The sequence below is a fragment of the Lynx rufus genome, unplaced genomic scaffold (assembly GCF_022079265.1).
Source record: "Lynx rufus isolate CCGP_SWC_20201006 ecotype Redwood Valley unplaced genomic scaffold, mLynRuf1.p SCAF_16, whole genome shotgun sequence".
Taxonomy (NCBI): Eukaryota; Metazoa; Chordata; class Mammalia; order Carnivora; family Felidae; genus Lynx; species Lynx rufus.
The window spans coordinates 46,045,449-46,062,731 of record NW_025814830.1 but is presented as its reverse complement, the minus strand read 5'-3'; the positions used below and the strand labels follow the sequence as shown (position 1 = coordinate 46,062,731).

Here is a 17,283-nt window from a genome sequence, read left to right as displayed (position 1 = left end):
AGCCACCTAGGTGCCCCATTACTTTTAATTTTGAAGGAAAGCAAAACACAGCTGACTTAGAGACACTTGCTTTTTGATTTTCTTCTTCTCTCTACTACTGTTCATTTGTGGGTTTGTGGTTGTGAAACAGAAACAGGTCAAAATGCCTTTGAAAAGCTATCCCTCCTCCACTGCTCCATAGTCCTATCCTGTTCACATGGTTAAAAAGAGGGTTTTTTACCACTCCTTCCTACCAGTCCCTGCCTCAGACAGGGATGGGCGAGAAGCTATTTGGTAATTCAAGTGAGGCCAGAATCCTCCTGGGGACTTTTAACATTGTCCTCAGAAGAAATGCTCTCCCACTGGACTTGCAAAGCTGATGGGGCCACTTTGCCATGACATGAGAGGAATCTGCCTGAGAATGAAGTCAACACAGAGGGAAACAAAACCAAGAGGAAAGAGTTTTGATGTTATCGTTTGATCTCTGGTTCGAGCTCTGTCTGAAGCCAATGAACTATCCCTGTACAATAAGTGAAATAATAAATTGCCTTTTTAGAGCTTAAGCCAGTTTGAGTTGGGTGTATATCACTGCAAACAAGATTCCTTTTAACACAGAACTTGTTCCTTCTTTTTACCTTGCCCGCTCAGAGGTCAGTTTCTCCCTGTTTCTAGTTTAAAACTACCAGCAAAGAGGCTGTAGATTTTATTGGGTCAGGTTTCAGAAAGACCAACATGATGCTTAATGACAAGAGTTTCTTCTGATCCCACCTGGGGAGCTGAGATCAGTAGAGAGCTTTGACAGGTTGCTTATATAACTTGGTAAAGTTATATTTCCTCTGTAGAAAGTTTAAGGCAGTTATTTTAACTACATGTTCCCAGATCGTGGGCTGATACCTAGTTGCTTTATTCTGATTATCTATGTAGGGCTGTAGCCTCCAACACAATCAATCTAAGGAAGATTTGGGAAAGTAACTAAGTGTTCCTCTTAGATGCATGTGTGTTGTGCCTCCACATTTATACTAATTTGTGAGAAATCATGCATTTCATGGACATGGGAAATCTAATCGTGACTTTTAGGAAGAAGAGACTGGAGAGCAGCAATAGAAAGAGTGCGGGTACATTTAAGAGTACATTACAGGGGCGCCTGGGTGGCTCAGTCGGTTAAGCGTCCGACTTCGGCTCAGGTCATGATCTCACAGTTTGTGAATTCGAGCCCCGCATCGGGCTCTATGCTGACATCCTGGAGCCTGCTTTGCATTCTGGGTCTCATTCTCTCTCTGCCCCTCCCCAACTTGTGCTCTGTCTCTGTCTCTCAAAAATAAATAAAAATATAAAAAAAAACAAAAAAAGAGTACGTTACGGTCTACAGTTATTGTCCTAACACTGTATAAAATAGTGAAAGCCTGTTAACAACCCAAACACCGTTAAGAGGACTAGGCACGTAATAATGGTATATTCACACAGTGCAATACTATTTGTCTATAAAAATGAACGAAAAGGCTCCCTATCAACTGATGTGGAAAGATCACCAGGATATACTGTTAAATGAAAAAAAAAGCAACGTACGTAAATATATATGGTTTCTTTTGTAGAAGAAAAGAAGGAGTAGTGGGAGCAGCACTTCTCAATGTCTGGCACACAGCAGTGCTGAGATTGGAATGTCTATCTTTCTATAGTTTTTAAAGCTGAATATATCCATGTGGATACATTAACCATAAAAAAAAAAAACCCTCTTATGACACAGACCCCTGCTTCCTGTCCTAGGCTGTGCTCCTATGGGCCCCACAATGCCTCCTGCTGGCCCAGCAGACACAGGGCTATGGCTCTCACCCATCTGTAAGAAGTCACCCATCTGTAAGAAGTAAATAAACGACATGGTCACAATGCAATGCCTTTATAAGAGGAAGTTTTATTGTTAATTATTTACCTTAATATTTTCAGAAAGAGGAACAGATAAGCTCAATCCAACATGATTGGCAGTTGGCAAAATCTAGTGAAGCAAGTGTTCTGATTGCTAAGGATTTAATTTGGGTGCTTTTAATACTTAACCATCTTTAACACTTCAAACATAATCCAGAAGAAATGCATCATCTCCCTCCCTTTCACTTTAATACCCCACCTACCTCACTTTAATATGGAAATATCTTCATTAAATAGGATCCCCAGAGGAACAAGTTCCCTGGAGTATAGCCATGAGGACAGTGCACAAAAAGGAAAACTCAAAATAAAACTCTGTATGATAATTTACTAGTCTAAGGAAACAAAACCTTCCAATATATTAAGAAATAAATCCAGTTACAAATGCACTAACAGGTCTACGTGAAGAGGTCTGGTAACTGAAAATGGCCGGCTATTTACAAGATACACAAGCAGGAGCGGCGCACCCAGCCCAGCACTGGCCCTCAGAAGCCAAAAGTGTTCTCTCCACTGTAGGCCACATACAAGAATCCGTCTTCATCTTTTTCCTTCTCGTAAAGCTGTCCCATAGTTAGGCTTGAAAGAGAAAAACAAAAAACAACATTGAAAATTGGGTTTGGTCACTGAGTCTACCCACAAGGTGCCGGGAGCAAGTCGGTTTGAAGATAAGGGACGTGACTACTAAAACAAGCTGCCTGGGGCGTCTGGGTGGCTCCGTAGGTTAAGCATCTGTGCTGACAGCTCAGAGCCTGGAGCCTGTTTCGGATTCTGTGTCTCCCTCTCTCTCTCCCCTCCCCCACTCACGTGCACGCGCGAGCGCGCGCGCGCTCTCTCTCTCTCTCTCTCCCCCCCTCCCCCACTCGCGCTGTCTCTCTCCGTGTCTCTCAAAAATAAATACACATTTAAAATTAAAAAAAAAAATAAAAACTAGCTGTTCTACCGTACTTTTGGTGGTAGACAAGAAAAGTAATTGAAATCTTAGCACTGTCGTGTGCCGACAATCCAGCTTTACAGAAGGGAAATGGAGCCAGGATAAATTAGGCCTCTGGCAATCAGTAGACAAGACTAGAATCAAATGTCCATTCTCCTGCCCTGAAGCAAGGCCATTTAACCCACCCTTACAGCAAGTTATTCCTTCAGAGGCCAGCTCTGGTTAGTACTTGAATGCTTTCTGGATGCCGAGGGCAAGACAAAAAAACTAAGCAAAATTAAGAGCCTAAGCAGCCCATCCCTGTGTGGGTGGAGGGCCAAGGTAAAGAAGTGTACAAGGAGCGTGCTTCTCCTTCAGGCTTATTTGAAGGTGTATCATTTGTACCTAACGTAAGTACAAGTGGGTTCATTCTTGTAGACGCTCCCCCACCAAAAACCCTGTGCCCCAGAGATCGGCATCAGTGCCATCAAAGAGAAGTTATTTTCCTCACACGTAATGCAGAAAGTTCTCAGAATATATCTGGAATCCAGAGAAACTCTGCCCAACCTTCCAAAGAACCCTCCAGAAATAGGTATTGTTTAAACATGTGTGGGTGGGAAAACTGGTTTTCCCTAAGCCATAAAACAGACTGCAGTACAGGAGACCTAATCTAGTTCTCTGCCATGAAACTGAGCTGTACCGGCTCCAGGGTAAGACTAGTAACACAGGGAACCCCAGGCGAGCTCTGGCCACGTGACTGTTCTATGAGAGCCGAGGAGGAGGCACAGACATGTGCTAAACATCAGTGTGACCACACGCGTGGGGTCAACCAGAACCAGCAGTAAGATACCAGTCTGAGAGCCAGCTGAAGACATCAGAGGTCACTAGCTGGACAGGTCACAATAGGTGCTCACATGCAGGATTCAGTAAAACTGAGGCAGGGGGGTGGGAGATGGAGGGGTCCAAGGCCTCAAGCTGGTGAAACAATCACAGCCCCACCCTGCTGCTGTGTTCCTAGCAGGCCTCATGGGAACATGAGGCCCTCCATATAAACAGGGATACAGGCCACATTTTTATAAAGGGGAATTTTTCCTTTTCTCTTCTTCCTGCCCAATTGCAAGGTTAGCCTGGTTGGCTGTGTGGGCAGATGAGAATTCTTAAGTAACAAGTGGGGGTGGATAGGTATGAATACAAAGGACCTGTCACCAGCATCTGGTAAACAGCGCTCCCTGTGAGGACCTCCTAACCTGGACTCCACAGAAAGAATTCCTGGAATGGCCCTATCCATTAGTGCTATTTCTGCCATGATAGAAATGTCCTGTATTTTTGCCGTCCCATACAGTAGCCGCTGGCTACATTCAGCACTTGAAATAAGGCTCCCTGAATTGGGATGTGCTGTAAGTGTAAAACATACACACGATTTCAAGACCTGGTATGAAAAAAAGGATGTACAAATCGCAATTTTTATTACTTGCTGAAATGACATTTTAGATATACTAGATAAATAAAGTATATTGTTAAAATTAATTTCACCTGTTTCTCTTTAAATGTACTGGAACATTTTAAATTACATTTGTAATTTAATTTGCACATGCCATTTCTAGACAGCACTGACCTGGAACATGTGAGGACTTGAGGGACGGTGGGTAGAGACAGGAACCCCATCCTGGGGACCCCTAGAGTGTTGGGCCTCAACCTCAGCTACACAACAGAATCTCCGGGGAGCTTGAAAACCTCTCCCTGCCCAAGCCCCACCCCAGACCAATTAAATCAGAATCTCTGGAGGTTGGAGCCAGGTATCAGTATGTTTTAAAATGCCCAAGATGATTCCAGGTGCAGCTAGGTTGAGAACCGGTCTCTCTGCCAGAGGAAGACACATGCTAGTCTTTGCCTGTTTGAGATGCTCATCTTTTTTTTTTTTTTTTTTCAACGTTTATTTATTTTGGGGACAGAGAGAGACAGAGCATGAACGGGGGAGGGGCAGAGAGAGAGGGAGACACAGAATCGGAAACAGGCTCCAGGCTCCGAGCCATCAGCCCAGAGCCCGACGCGGGGCTCGAACTCACGGACCGCGAGATCGTGACCTGGCTGAAGTCGGACGCTCAACCGACTGCGCCACCCAGGCGCCCCGAGATGCTCATCTTTAAGAGCCATGTGATCTGGGACTGGAGTAAGGAGCCAGCGGCTAGCAAAAGGCTTGACATGGAGCTCAGTCTCTCAGGAAGATTCTTACCCTGGTGGTTGGGAATGCCCTGAGGAACCCTGCTTTTCTCTGAGACTCCTTAGAATGAGGCCACAGGGAAAACAGCTACAGTTATTGCCACAGGACTCTTAGCCCCACGTCATCCTAGTATCCAGGATGACCATGACGAGCACCTGTCCTCCCCTCTCCCCACCACCAGTACCAGAGGGATTTAGAGGCAGGGGTCAAAGACACTGTGTGCAGTTCAAAGGCGGCCACCCCTTGATGGCTCCATCTGAACACTAAGTGTGCTCTTTTCCTAGCAAGTTAGCAGCCCTAGTGCGATGGCTCTAAATCCCACTTCTGAGTAAGAAACACTCAAGGAGCTCATAAATACCAGCGGCCAACCCCTGACTCTGCCTAATATGAACAATGACCACCGGAGCCACGCTGTCTAAGGCAGGCTCTGAGACCGAACGCGGAGGCCCATCATCATGCGGCTCTCGTTCCCTCCTGCTTTTAGATTCCATCATCATCTAAGTAAAACCTGCATTTATAAATCTCTCTAACCAGTGCCCCGGCAGCTATAGAGGGTGATCATAAAACTCCTAATTATAATAGCACTTACGTGCCAAGCACTGTTCTAAGTGTGTTTATATTAACTCTTTTTTTTTTTTAATTTTTTTTTTTAAAGTTTATTTATTTTTGAGACAGAGAGAGATAGAGCATGAGCGGGGTGGGTCAGAGAGAGAGGGAGACACAGAATCTGAAACAGGCTCCAGGCTCCGAGCTGTCAGCACAGAGCCCGATGCAGGGCTCAAACCCACGAACTGCGAGATCGTGACCTGAGCTGAAGTTGGATGCTTAGCCGACTGAGCCACCCAGGCGCCCCTATATTAACTCTTTTTATCCTCACAACAATCTTATGAGGCGGCCTAAGTTTAGAAATAATAAAAGTGAGCCACAGAGAAGTTAAGTGACTCACCCCAGATCACACAGCTAGGACACACTCTTACCACTGAGCTGGGCTGCCTCCAAGTGCATACACAGATCCGTTCTACTGGCCGAACGGCAGCATCCCGTAGCTCCCGCAGAGGTCTCCCTGAGAAAAGCGCCTCTCACACACACAAACGTGCATACCAAATCACTGGCACTCTAGTTCAAGTGCCCATCTGGATTCAGTAGGTCGGAGTGGGGCCTGAGATTCTACGTTTGTAACAGCTTCCCAGGTAAGGCCGCCACTGCCAGCCTCTGCGTCACACAGAGCTCCCTCCTTCAGATCCTGTAACGTGACAACTGTTGTGCCTGGTGACTGCAAGATTCTTCTCCCTGCCCCGCGTGGAAACTTTCTCTGTCACGCAGCCTCGTGTGGAAACTTTATTTAGGTGGCAGCAGCACTGGGTCCTTATACTCAGGACACCCCTTGGGCAGAAACTTGGAAACTCAACCTGGGAGCTGAACACTCCATTCAGCAGCCTGTGAGTGAATGCCCGGTTTCGAGGTATCGCTGAGCGCCAAGAAAGAAGACTGACACATCTGTACGGTATGATTTCAAAATAGCACTTATGGAATCGGGTGACACACATACAAAGTCAGAATAATTTGGCCTGGAGCCCCAGAGAGCCAGGCCACAAACAGTTTAAATTTTAAGTCCATTAAAAAAAAGAGTTAAATGGAAGTCAGCGAGATAAAACAGCAGGAGGCTGGCACATCAGTTTAGGACAAGTTCCACAAGCCTCTGAGAAGATGCGCTTCCCTCTCAGAGGTCACAGAGCCCAAGCCACACAGCGCTGGGCAGGCTGCCGCCAGAATGCCCGGAGGATCCTCACACGCATGCGCCCGTGAGGCCAAGCCGCACAGACCTGCTGAATGGCCTGATCACTTACGAGCAACACTGCAACTCCAAGGTCTCCTGCCTAAGTCACTGGCTGGGGAAGACACCCACAGATGACCTCCAGTCCCTGACACTAAAGCACACCGCTGTGGCATCAACTATTACATACATGCACCCAACCCAGAAGGGTACTGCTGAGTACCAGAAGCACTGCCACCTTCCAAACTCTTGAGTCTGACCAGGAAAGAAATGGAAAAAGCCAGTGGCAGATTGTAAGTCACGAAGCCAATCTAAGTAAGGTATGGTGATACCCTCAAGTACTGTCACCCACCCCTCCATTCAGAGTCACACAGATCCAGACAAATGAGCCTTTCATAACGGCACCTTTCAGAAGGATCCACATCCAGAAATAGCTGAGCTGCTGAGGGCAAACATTAGATTTAAGCTACTCAAGAGCCTCTGCGCGGAGGAGGCTGACCTAGAACTGTGTGGGTGCCTGATCCCTGCAGAACCTCCCCCAAGGGGCAAGGGCCAACCAAGGGCAGCTCATGAAGGCTGTGGGATCCAGCTTGACTCATGAACCGGCTGGACTGATGGGCACACACCTGGTCACCCATCTGCTTTGGAGCCCACGTGCTTCCACCGGACCTGGATTTCTCTCTTTCCCAGCAGGGGAGGGCAGATGGGGTGAGGTGGGAGGACAGTGGCCACTGCTATGGACCCTGGAAAGGCAACCACCTCAAAGTGAAAGTTAATTTAGCCATGAAGGTTCCCTGACATTCTACAACATAAAAATTATGTTATTATTCCTTTTATCACATTTTTCTCTGATATAAATCCCATTACTTCTGGAATGAATCCTGTTCTTGAATAAGTATTTACCTAGAAATGATTAAAAGTGCTTAAGTACATTTCTAAATAAAGGATGAATGCACTGTAAGATCTCACAACTTCCCTTTACTTAGTATCTCTTTAAGATCAAAAAGCAACTAAGCACCACAATCTTAAACACAGGTTTCCAAAGGTAACATTCCTAAATTATAACATCTTAGAGATATTTTATTTAATAATATACTACTGTTTCTATTTTAAACAGGGATTAAGAAGACTCTGTGTTCTAAACAAAGACCAAAAGGTAGGTGCCACTGCCAGGTCTGGGCTTCCCTGTAAGGCCATGACTGGGAAGCGTGTGTGGATATCCTTTGAGTTCTGTCTGCATCAAGGCACAATTCTCCTTCCGTTTCTGGCCTGATTCTGAATGCAGGCACATAGGCAGAGAATTTAACTTTCCAATGCTAAATGGGAAAAAGGAGTGGCGATCCTACCGCCTCTGCCCTGCTTTTTAAAAAAATGGAGAACTCAAAGAATTTAGCAAGTAAAACTCTCAGGGACTTGCCTTGGTCTCTATTTCTAGAATCAATATTTAATACTAACTACTCTAAACAATGACCACATTTTTACGACCACAATTTTTAGCTGTGTTATAGAACGCTCTCCCAAAGTTCCACTCGAAGGCAAGAATGACTGAAGTTGCTTCTGCTCCACCTCTCGCTCGCTCCACCAGTGACCCTCACGCAGATCTGTCATGGACAGGGCAGGGCTCCTGCAGGCCTGGACTCCTCCCTTCCCGACTATTCCTCTAGCCGCTCTTGGAAGCATGCAAGCTCCGGCAGAAGGTTAAGGGAGGCCCCACACTTCCTAAGGAGGCTGGAAGGAGCTGAGGAAGAAGCTGCTGCTCAGGTGCCTCAAGGAGGAGATGGCAAAGCTGAGTCACACATGGGCTTCAGGGGGAGACCCTGTGACAGTTTTGTGTGTGCTACCATCAGGTGATTACCGTCAGCATAAAGCCCAATGATGTCACATACCTCTTTTGTTTAGAAACAATTTTTTTTTTGAGTTTATTTATTTATTTTGAGAGAGAGAGTGCAAGTGAGGGAGGGGCAGAGACTAAGGGAGAGAGAGAGAATCCCAAGTAGGCTCTGCCCTGTCAGCGCAGAGCCCAAAGCGGGGCTTGAACTTATGAACCATGAGATGATAACCAGAGCTGAAATCAAGAGCCGGAGGCTCAACCGACTGAGCCACCCAGGCGCCCCGAAGAACAATTTTTCTTAATAAAACCCCCCAGCAAATAACTGCTGCATTAAGCCTGAAGCAGAAAGCCTTTAACTGGGGCCACAGGCCTAGACAGAGGAAGCCTGGTTAGTGACTCTCTAAAATCGGGACTTGGGTCACTGCTGCATCATCTGCTTTAGGGCAGATTGTTATCAGGTTGGAAAGGCAAATGGGACTTGGAGAGAAAATGAAGCAGCCTCTGCTGCCCTGAGAATCACTCTTCATTTCCAATTCTATTTATATCTCAGGGATAATGGAGGGAGGGGGCAGTTGCTAATCTGTAGCCATTTTAATTGCTAGATTAACATGGAGCCCTCAGAGTAACAGTGTCTCCAGAAGCCTACTTCATTTCCTTCCAGAAATACCAGAGGATCAGAATCGAGTAAAATAAATTCAATGCCACAGGTCTTAGTCGCCTACTTCCTCCACCTAAGAAGCCACCTCCAGGAAGGAGGAAACACAGGGTCACTAAAGCTCTACAGAAGCTGCAGGTGGTATGAGTAAAGATTTACCTCCCCCACAGCCTTAAGGGAAGCTGAGTATGACCACAGAGGCCAAGGGCTTCCGCCCCTGATGAAAAGTACACCCAGCACCGCAGTGCCTAGAGGCCTGGGAAGAGAGGCTGGAAGAGCCCCACCAGGTGGCAAGACCACCTCTGCCAACACCACAGCTTCCCGAACTATAGCTGCGGGAGACCCACAGCACCCAGCAGGCAGGGCTCGGCCTACCTTCTCAGGCAGGACACCGGCCTCACTGAAGAACCTTTCATTTCTCCCCTATCCTGCTTCTCTGCCAAACACAGGAAATGGAGGCAGTGGAGGTTGGGAAAGCAAAAATCAGATCAACAAGTAGCCAGACCTCTCTACTTTTCATAGGAAGAGGAATGGAGTTTGGCTTAGGCCTTTTCTGGACCTTCCAAGGATTTTCAAAGGAAACATACTTTGGCCACACTGGGCTAGTTCCCAGGGCTTCTGAAAGCCTTAGCTTTTAGAAGTGCTACTTTCGGGGGGTAACAAATGAGACTTAGTTTGGGTCGCCAAGATGACATGTAGCCAGGGAACCCACGCTCGGGAGAGGGACTAGCATCTGGCTCAGGGTCTAGAAGTACTCAGCCAGTAATGGGAAAGGACTGACCAGGAATTTAGAATGAGTCCATTTTCTTCTTTCCATAGGCAACTAAAGCTAGGCAGTCAACTACACAGAAGAAGGGAATCGTAATGCCCCTGCCTTGATTCAGGTCCCAAGTTATCCCAAAGAACGCTTCCAGGCAGCCCAAGAGCTGGAGCGAGGGGGCGGTTACTCTGTCAGTGAAAGCAGGTGTGACGAGGGAGGTAGAAGTCTGTAAAGAGACCACGGAGCCTTTTGCTGGACAGCAGCCATTTTAGCATACCTGAGGATCAGGCAGCTACACACTCTGACTCTGACAGTGGCACCGAAATAAGTCTGGAGAGCAAGCAGCAGGGTGATTAACTGAAGCTGAGCCTCAGGAGGGCCCACAAGCTCCCAGTGGAGAATGCCAGGACTTATTTCATGGATCATTTGAAGAAAATCTCATTTTAGGCTTCAGTTCTACTGATGGCTTAAGCCTAAGTGAGTCCTCAACTGTGTTAAAGGATTTGTGAGGGTCTGAGGCTGCATTTCTTTATTATTATTATTATTATTATTATTATTATTATTATTTTAAGTCCAACCTTGTTCTGTTTTCTTAACCCAAAGGACATTCCATGTACTGCAGCTCTTTCTTATTTTCCTTGAACTCCTCATGTCACGGAGCACAAAATCCAGATTTCCAGTCAGGACATTTACAAGTTTTCTGACCTTCAAAGTTCTGAGTTCTGTAAGCAGCTAAGCAGATAGCCAATGCCAGTAAACACTTCTTACCTGGACTGTGGGACTGTCTTATCCACAAACAGGAAGATTGCCTTTTCAGAAGGAAGCTGGATCCTTTTCCTGATGATCCACATGAACTGAGCCACAGTGATGTCAGATGGAACCAGATACTTCCGTTTGTCAATGTCAACAATCTGAGAGCCTGAGACTTTTTCCACAATCACCTGGGAAAACAAAGAGAGGTCAGGATTGGGTTTCTAAAGCGAGGCTCTGGCCCTGCACCGCTCTAGCCTTGCCCTGTCAGGGAGCTGATGAATAGTATGTGGGAAAGAGTGGGTGGGAAACTGTACAACACTGGAAAACATGCCCTTGATTTAATAAACCACAAACTCTTAACTCTGGAGGTTAAGAACTGATATAAATGTGTGACAGGCAAACAGTAAGTGCTTTTCTGTGGTCAATTATATTTATCATCCTGGATCTCAGCATGCATGAGAGAAACACAGCCCTTACTTGAAAGCTTTTCCACATTTTGTCTGAGTAGACCTGAGAATATCTGCTGAGAGTTTCATCTATAGCCAGTTACTGCAGGACCTCAGAATGGGTCTGCCTTCACACTACAGGGGAAGTATGATCCCAAGGAACACAGGAAACAGGAACGGACAGACTAATGGGAGTGAGTGGCAATCCCAGCTGGCCAAGAACCAAGCTCCTCATTTGGCCTGTTCCTACTCTCCCTGAACTAGGTTTCAAATGTGTCCCTCCTAACCCCTCCCTCAAAGTAGCTATTCAAAGTGCTACAGTAACAGACATGCATGTCCTTTAAAACTCAGTAAGGATTACAGAAACTTTATCTCCTACCACAGAAGAAATATAGGAACGTATTTATTACTGATTAAGGAGAAACCAGGGAAGAAGGGGTTCTCAGATGCTTTTAAGATTTTTTGGTCAGGAAAGGATGACCGGGTCAAAGTGAAGAAAGGCAGCTAGAAGGCAGGTAAAGACGGAGGCTCAAAGTTAAAGATGAGTGTCCTGCGACTAAAGTACCGCTTCGAAGACCAAAGTGACAGTCTTCCCCCATCACTGTTCCCAAAAGTGGCAGTGACCTGTTGCCCTGTCCTAGAACATCGTTCCTTACATAATTGGCGAGGGAGCCCAGAGGCTGCAGGCAGCTCGCTGGCCTAGATCGGGAGATTCAGCACTGAGTCGCCCTGAACAGCACCAATTCAAGACCCTCACGTCTGGGCCCCGGAAGGCCCCTAACCCAGTCTGGCCTGTCTGCTACTATAACTGGGACTGGAACCTCAACTTGTCAACTGTTGAATGGCCCGGGGCCCTGTCACTAGTCCTAGACGACGGGGTGACAGCGAGGTGAGGGGGCGGGGAGTGCACTCACCGGAACCCGGTCGGGATATTTCGCTCGGATCTTCGCAGATTCCACACATCTGTGTTCTGTGGGAGACACACACCGGACTGACGGTCGCGCCCGCCCGTGGGCCGGTTCCCGGGCCCCCGGCCCTCCTCCCCCAGCGACCTGCGTACGCCCGGGGCCCTTGTTCCGGCGTCCCGGCGGCCTCGGTCCTCCGTACCGAGCCACCCGGAAAAAGGGCAAAAGGCGGCACAAGGTCCGTGGGCAGCCGCCGGGGGCACCGGAGCCTCAGCGACCCGAGTCCGAGCGCGGCCTCCGCCCCGCCCGGCCAAGCCCAACCCAAGGCGACCCGAGTGGGGGAGGGGGCCCACCCGCCGCCCCGACCCCCACCCCCGGCCTCTGACGGAGCCCTTACCCAGCGAGTGGTCCTCCTTGAACATCCACTTCATGGCGGCGGCGGCGAAGGGATGCAGCCGGCTCTCGGAGCCGCGGAGCTCAGCGCACCAACCACAACAACAACGACGGCAGCGGCAGCAGCAGCGGCGACTACACGGCAGGCGGGACTTCCGGCTGCCGGAGCCTAGCAACCGGCTGGGGGCGGGGCTTCCGGCGCTCCTAGCCAGGAAGGCAGCCTGCGAGTTGGGCCACACTCAAGGAGGCGGGGCAGGAGATGGCTCCGCGAGGGGCTACCGGGGGAAGTGGGATGACGACGGTGGCTACAGGACCGTGTTTGAGGGGTTTTGGTGACTGGGAAGGAATTGATGTCGGGAGCTGGTAACAGGAGTGGGGTCTCGGTGGCCGTTCGTAACGGGAAGAGGAGTTTGGGGGTCTGGCCGATAGAACAGGGCTCTTATAGAGGACTTTTCATGAGGGAAGTCTCATTGATGACAAGGGGAGGGATTTTGGCGGTGTGAATGCCAGAAGAAGAGTCTCTGGTGGTTGGTGACGGCGAGGGGAGTCTGTTTAGGGCATTGACAGTCTGGGAGTATTGTTTGGTAACAGGTTGGGGGCTCCCTACAGGGAGTGTGACTAGTTTGAGGGGATTGGGTGAGGAGAGGTACTGATGACAAGCTGCGGGTTCAATATTAGAGACAGCCATACTAGGTTGTCATGGACCAAGAAATGGAATTTAAAGAAATTCCATTTCCTTCCTTTATTCATGAATAAATGAGTAAACATTTAAGAAAAGGTATCACAATTATGCATTTGAAGGTAACATCGCACTGATCACAAACAGACCCCTGAACGTTAACTGCAGAGGAGTTAGAGGTGATTGTCAGGCTGGGAGAATTCCCCTGAGGGTTGGTCATAAGACAGGTTTCTATGGCAGTTCAGCAATCACAGCCTAGGCTGTGTGTATGTGTGTGTGTGTCACCTGCCTGAGCATATGCCTGGAGGTTCTCCAGTGATGTCATTCCTTTTTGCTAGCAGAGTCATCAGGACTGTCTGCTCAGGGTCAACATCTGTTTATGAGCTGATGAATATTAATAAGAATATTCATTTAATTGGGCACATGATCCTTGCCATGTGCTTGTGATTCTGATGCATCTGAAAGGCTTGTATGTTTGAACATTGTCACTCAGCATTTCCTGCAGTTGAAATTCCTGATGGGTGCTGTGGAATCTAGCTTCATTCTAGAAGTATTTTGGTTATTTTAAGATTGAATGTCTGAGCAACCAAAATAGATTTTTGTTTGCTTGTTTTCTTCTAATGAAGTGAAAAGTCCTTTGAATTTCATACCTATAAATTATTACTGTTGCAATCAGGAGCACTGTTCTAGGTGTTAGGTAAAAGCAGTGAACAGAACAGACAACACTTCTTGCTCCCATGGAGTTTGCATTCTCATGGGACAAGACAAAAAATAAATGTGTCAGGTAATGGTAGGTGCTGTTTAGAAAATAAAGCAGGGTTGCTGACAAGAGTGATGGTAGAATAGAATGCTAAATAGGTGAAGTGGTTGGCATATTCTAGCAACAGGAAGGAAGCCCTTGTGGCTGGAGCTGACTAAACAAGGGGGAGTGTGTTAGAAAATGAGATCAAAGAGATCTATAACAAAACTGTGTTGAGCTTTGAATTCCTCGTGAAGAATTTTGGATCTTATTTAGAACGAAATGAGAAGCCAATGGAGGGGGGGCGCCTGGGGGTGACTGAGTCGGTTAAGGGTCTGACTTCGGCTCTTGTCATTATCTCACAGTTCGTGAGTTTGAGCCCTGCGTTGGGTTCTGTCCTGACAGCTCAGAGCCTGGCGCCTGCTTCGGATTCTGTGTCTCTCTCTCTCTGCCCCTCCCCCGCTCATGCTCTCCCTCTGTCTCTCTCTCAAATGAACATTAAAAACAAAAATTTTTTTAACTTAAAAAAAAGTCAGTGGAGGTTTTTTTAGCAGAGGTGTGACATGTTATGGCTTTCCTTTTGAAGTGATCAGGCTAGCTTCTTTGTAGACTGTAAGAGGTTGAGAATGGCAGCCAGGGGAACAGATAAGGCTATGGTGATAATCCAGGTAGAAGACGATGTTGGCCTAAACCAAGATGGTGTCTGTGGAGGTGGTGGAAAGCAGTTGTATTCTAGATATATTTTGAAGGTACAGCTGACACAATTGATGATAGATTGGATATGAAGTGTGAGGGAAAGCCAAAGTCAAGCACTTTGCAAGGATGGAATTGCCATTTACTGAAATAGGGTGGAGCCAGCTTTGGAGGGGGGGGTACATGAGAATCAAGGTTTGGTTTTGGCTGTATTGAGTCTGAGATGCCCAAGAGACACATCCAAGTGCAGTTGTGGAGTAGGTGAATAGATCAATGAGTCTCTCAAATTCAAGAGAAAAGTATTTCAAGTTATTGAACTGGATGAGATCAGCTAGAGGGTAAGTGAAAAAAAAGTGAAAATACCTATTTTACAAATAGAATTAAACACTGAGGAATGAAGGTGGATGTTCACCATCTGATAATCAGGGAATCAGTGGAGGGGTTAGAAATTAGACTGAAGGGCGCCTGGATGGCTCAGTCAGTTGAGCATCTGACTTTGGCTCAGGTCATGATCTCACAGTCCGTGATTTCAAGCCCCACGTCGGGCTCTGTGCTAACAGCTCAGAGCCTGGAGCCTGCTTGGGATTCTGTGTCTCCCTCTCTCTCTGCCCCCTGCCCTGCTCACACTCTGTCTCTGTCTCTCAAAAAGTGAATAAACGTTAAAAAAAAAATTAAGAAATTAGACTGAAGACCCCTGCTTCCTTTTACAGAGCAGGTCATTGTGTTCTAATCCAAGGCCTGCGTATACCATGTTGCACCTGGAAGACCTTAGTGTTTATTCTTGAGGGAAAGATGCCATCACTCACCAACTTACAGGCATGTAACTTGATGGTCTCACTAATGTGCACTTTCTCTCTTTTAGTTTACCTACTTTCTTGATAATGTCCTTTTCCAATTCACTATTCTAATTGGCTTCTTCGATCTGCCCTGATGATATACATCACCTTCTTTACCTATCAGGCCATTATACTTAGCTTACTGAATGTTCTGAAAATACTGAATGCCTTCATTGAGGGGGTGACAAGTTGAAAAGGTGAGTCAAAAGAAAAAATAGGATAAGGAAAATGTGCAATTACATATTAAAAGACATATAAAACATGCAGAATAAATGGCAAATATTGGAGAGGTATGTGAACATGAATGTTGAGAGATGGCTAATGCCATGGAGGCCAACACAAAACCAAGTGAGGTTTATCAAGAAAGACTTCACAGAGAATGTGAATCTTATGTTTCAGAGAGAAGGGTACATTTTCCAAAGAGTAAACTTCCCTTAATAGATAGAAACAAAGGCTGGGTTGGAAGAGGGAATTGGGAAGCAATATAGATAAATACTGGTGAAAGGAATGTTGGAAAGCCTTGAAGCAAACATTTAGGCATTTGAAACTTTTTCAAGATAACCCTGAATGAGAGCTTCTAGAAAAGATTAGAACATGGTCAAAATGTGTAGTTTTAAGAGGACAACTTTCTTTGTCCTTAAGGTAAAGTGTATGAAACATGAGACAATTAGGGAAATGGAAACTGAGAACTCCGGTCTCACAAATATATGAAAATGGCACATTATACACAGACCTTGAGCATTTTTAAAAACTCACATTCCTTAAACCACAAAAACTAGCTTCTTCAAATCATGGAATCAAAGAGTAAATATTTGTATCCATTATGATTTTTTTTTAATTTTTTAATGTTTGTTTATTTTTTAGAGAGATAGAGCATGAGCAGGGGAGGGGCAGAGAGCGAGGGAGACACAGAATCCAAAGCAGGCTCCAGGCTCTGAGCTCTCACCACAGAGCCTGAGATGGGACTGGAACTCACAAGCCGTGAGATCATGACCTGAGCTGAAGTCGGTTGCTTAACCGACTGAGCCACCCAGGCGCCCCTTGTATCCATTATTATTAAATACCTTTGCAAAGCTCATGGCATCCCAGGGGAGGTACTTCATACACCTAAATTCTCAGCAATCACCTCCCTGTGTTTCAGCTGTGACTAAGCTGACACTAGCTACAGTTTGTGTTTCCTTCTGTTGAAAGAAGGAACTTTGAAGGCAAACACCTCTTCCTCAGTGTAGAGCCGCCCTCAGGAGGCAACTAGAACCATCTATTCTGGAGTCTTATTTTAATGGTTATTTATTTATTTATTTATTTATTTATTTATTTCAGAGATGTTAACATACAGTGTTATATTAGTTTCAGGTATGCAATATAGTGATTCAACAATTCTATACATTACTCAGTGCTCACGAAGATAAGTGTACTTCATCCATCTCTCCCATCCCCCCACCCACCTCCCCTCTGGTAACCACCTGTTTGTTTATATAGTTAAAAGTCTGTTTTTGGGGTTGTCTCTTTTTTTCCCCCTTTGTTCTTTTGTTTCATTTTTTAAGTTCCACACATGAATGAAATCATATGGCTTTAACAGTTATTTAAATAAATGAAAGTCATTCACTTAAATCACAGATACAGTATAATGTCAGAATCATAATATAGATTTCAGCCATACAATTGCTGTATTTAAGAGCTGTGTTGCCACCCCAGAAAAGGTTTTTTTTTTTAATTTTAAATCCAAATTAGTTAACATAAAGCATAATAATAATTTCAGGAATAGAATTTAGTGATTCATCACTTACATGTA

The 17,283-nt window shown here is 46.2% G+C and overlaps 1 protein-coding gene across 2 annotated transcripts; it reads right to left on the bottom strand.

The window, feature by feature from the left end:
- Positions 1–1,868: 1,868 nt before the first annotated feature.
- Positions 1,869–12,697, bottom strand: GABARAPL2 (GABA type A receptor associated protein like 2). 2 transcript variants are annotated; one of them, XM_047078789.1, is made up of 5 exons: positions 12,549–12,697; positions 12,161–12,216; positions 10,816–10,988; positions 7,428–7,544; positions 1,869–2,472 (listed from the first exon to the last, which is right to left on the bottom strand). In XM_047078789.1, the coding sequence occupies exons 1-5, from the start codon at positions 12,580–12,582 to the stop codon at positions 2,382–2,384; spliced, it is 471 nt and encodes a 156-aa protein (XP_046934745.1). In that variant the 5' UTR covers positions 12,583–12,697; the 3' UTR covers positions 1,869–2,381. The 2 variants fall into 2 exon arrangements, with proteins under 2 accessions (XP_046934745.1, XP_046934746.1); XM_047078790.1 differs by lacking the exon at positions 7,428–7,544 and having other exon boundaries at positions 12,549–12,685.
- Between the last annotated feature and the right edge of the window lie 4,586 nt (positions 12,698–17,283).

Coding starts and splice junctions, on each gene's coding strand:
- GABARAPL2 (XM_047078789.1), bottom strand. CDS start 12,582: ATGAAGTGGATGTTCAAGGAGGACCACTCGCTGG. Junction 10,989..12,160: donor AATATCCCGACCGGGTTCCG/GTGAGTGCACTC, acceptor TTGTTTTCCCAG/GTGATTGTGGAAAAAGTCTC. Junction 7,545..10,815: donor AAGACAGTCCCACAGTCCAG/GTAAGAAGTGTT, acceptor TTGCCTTTCCAG/GGTCCATAGCAGTGGCCACT.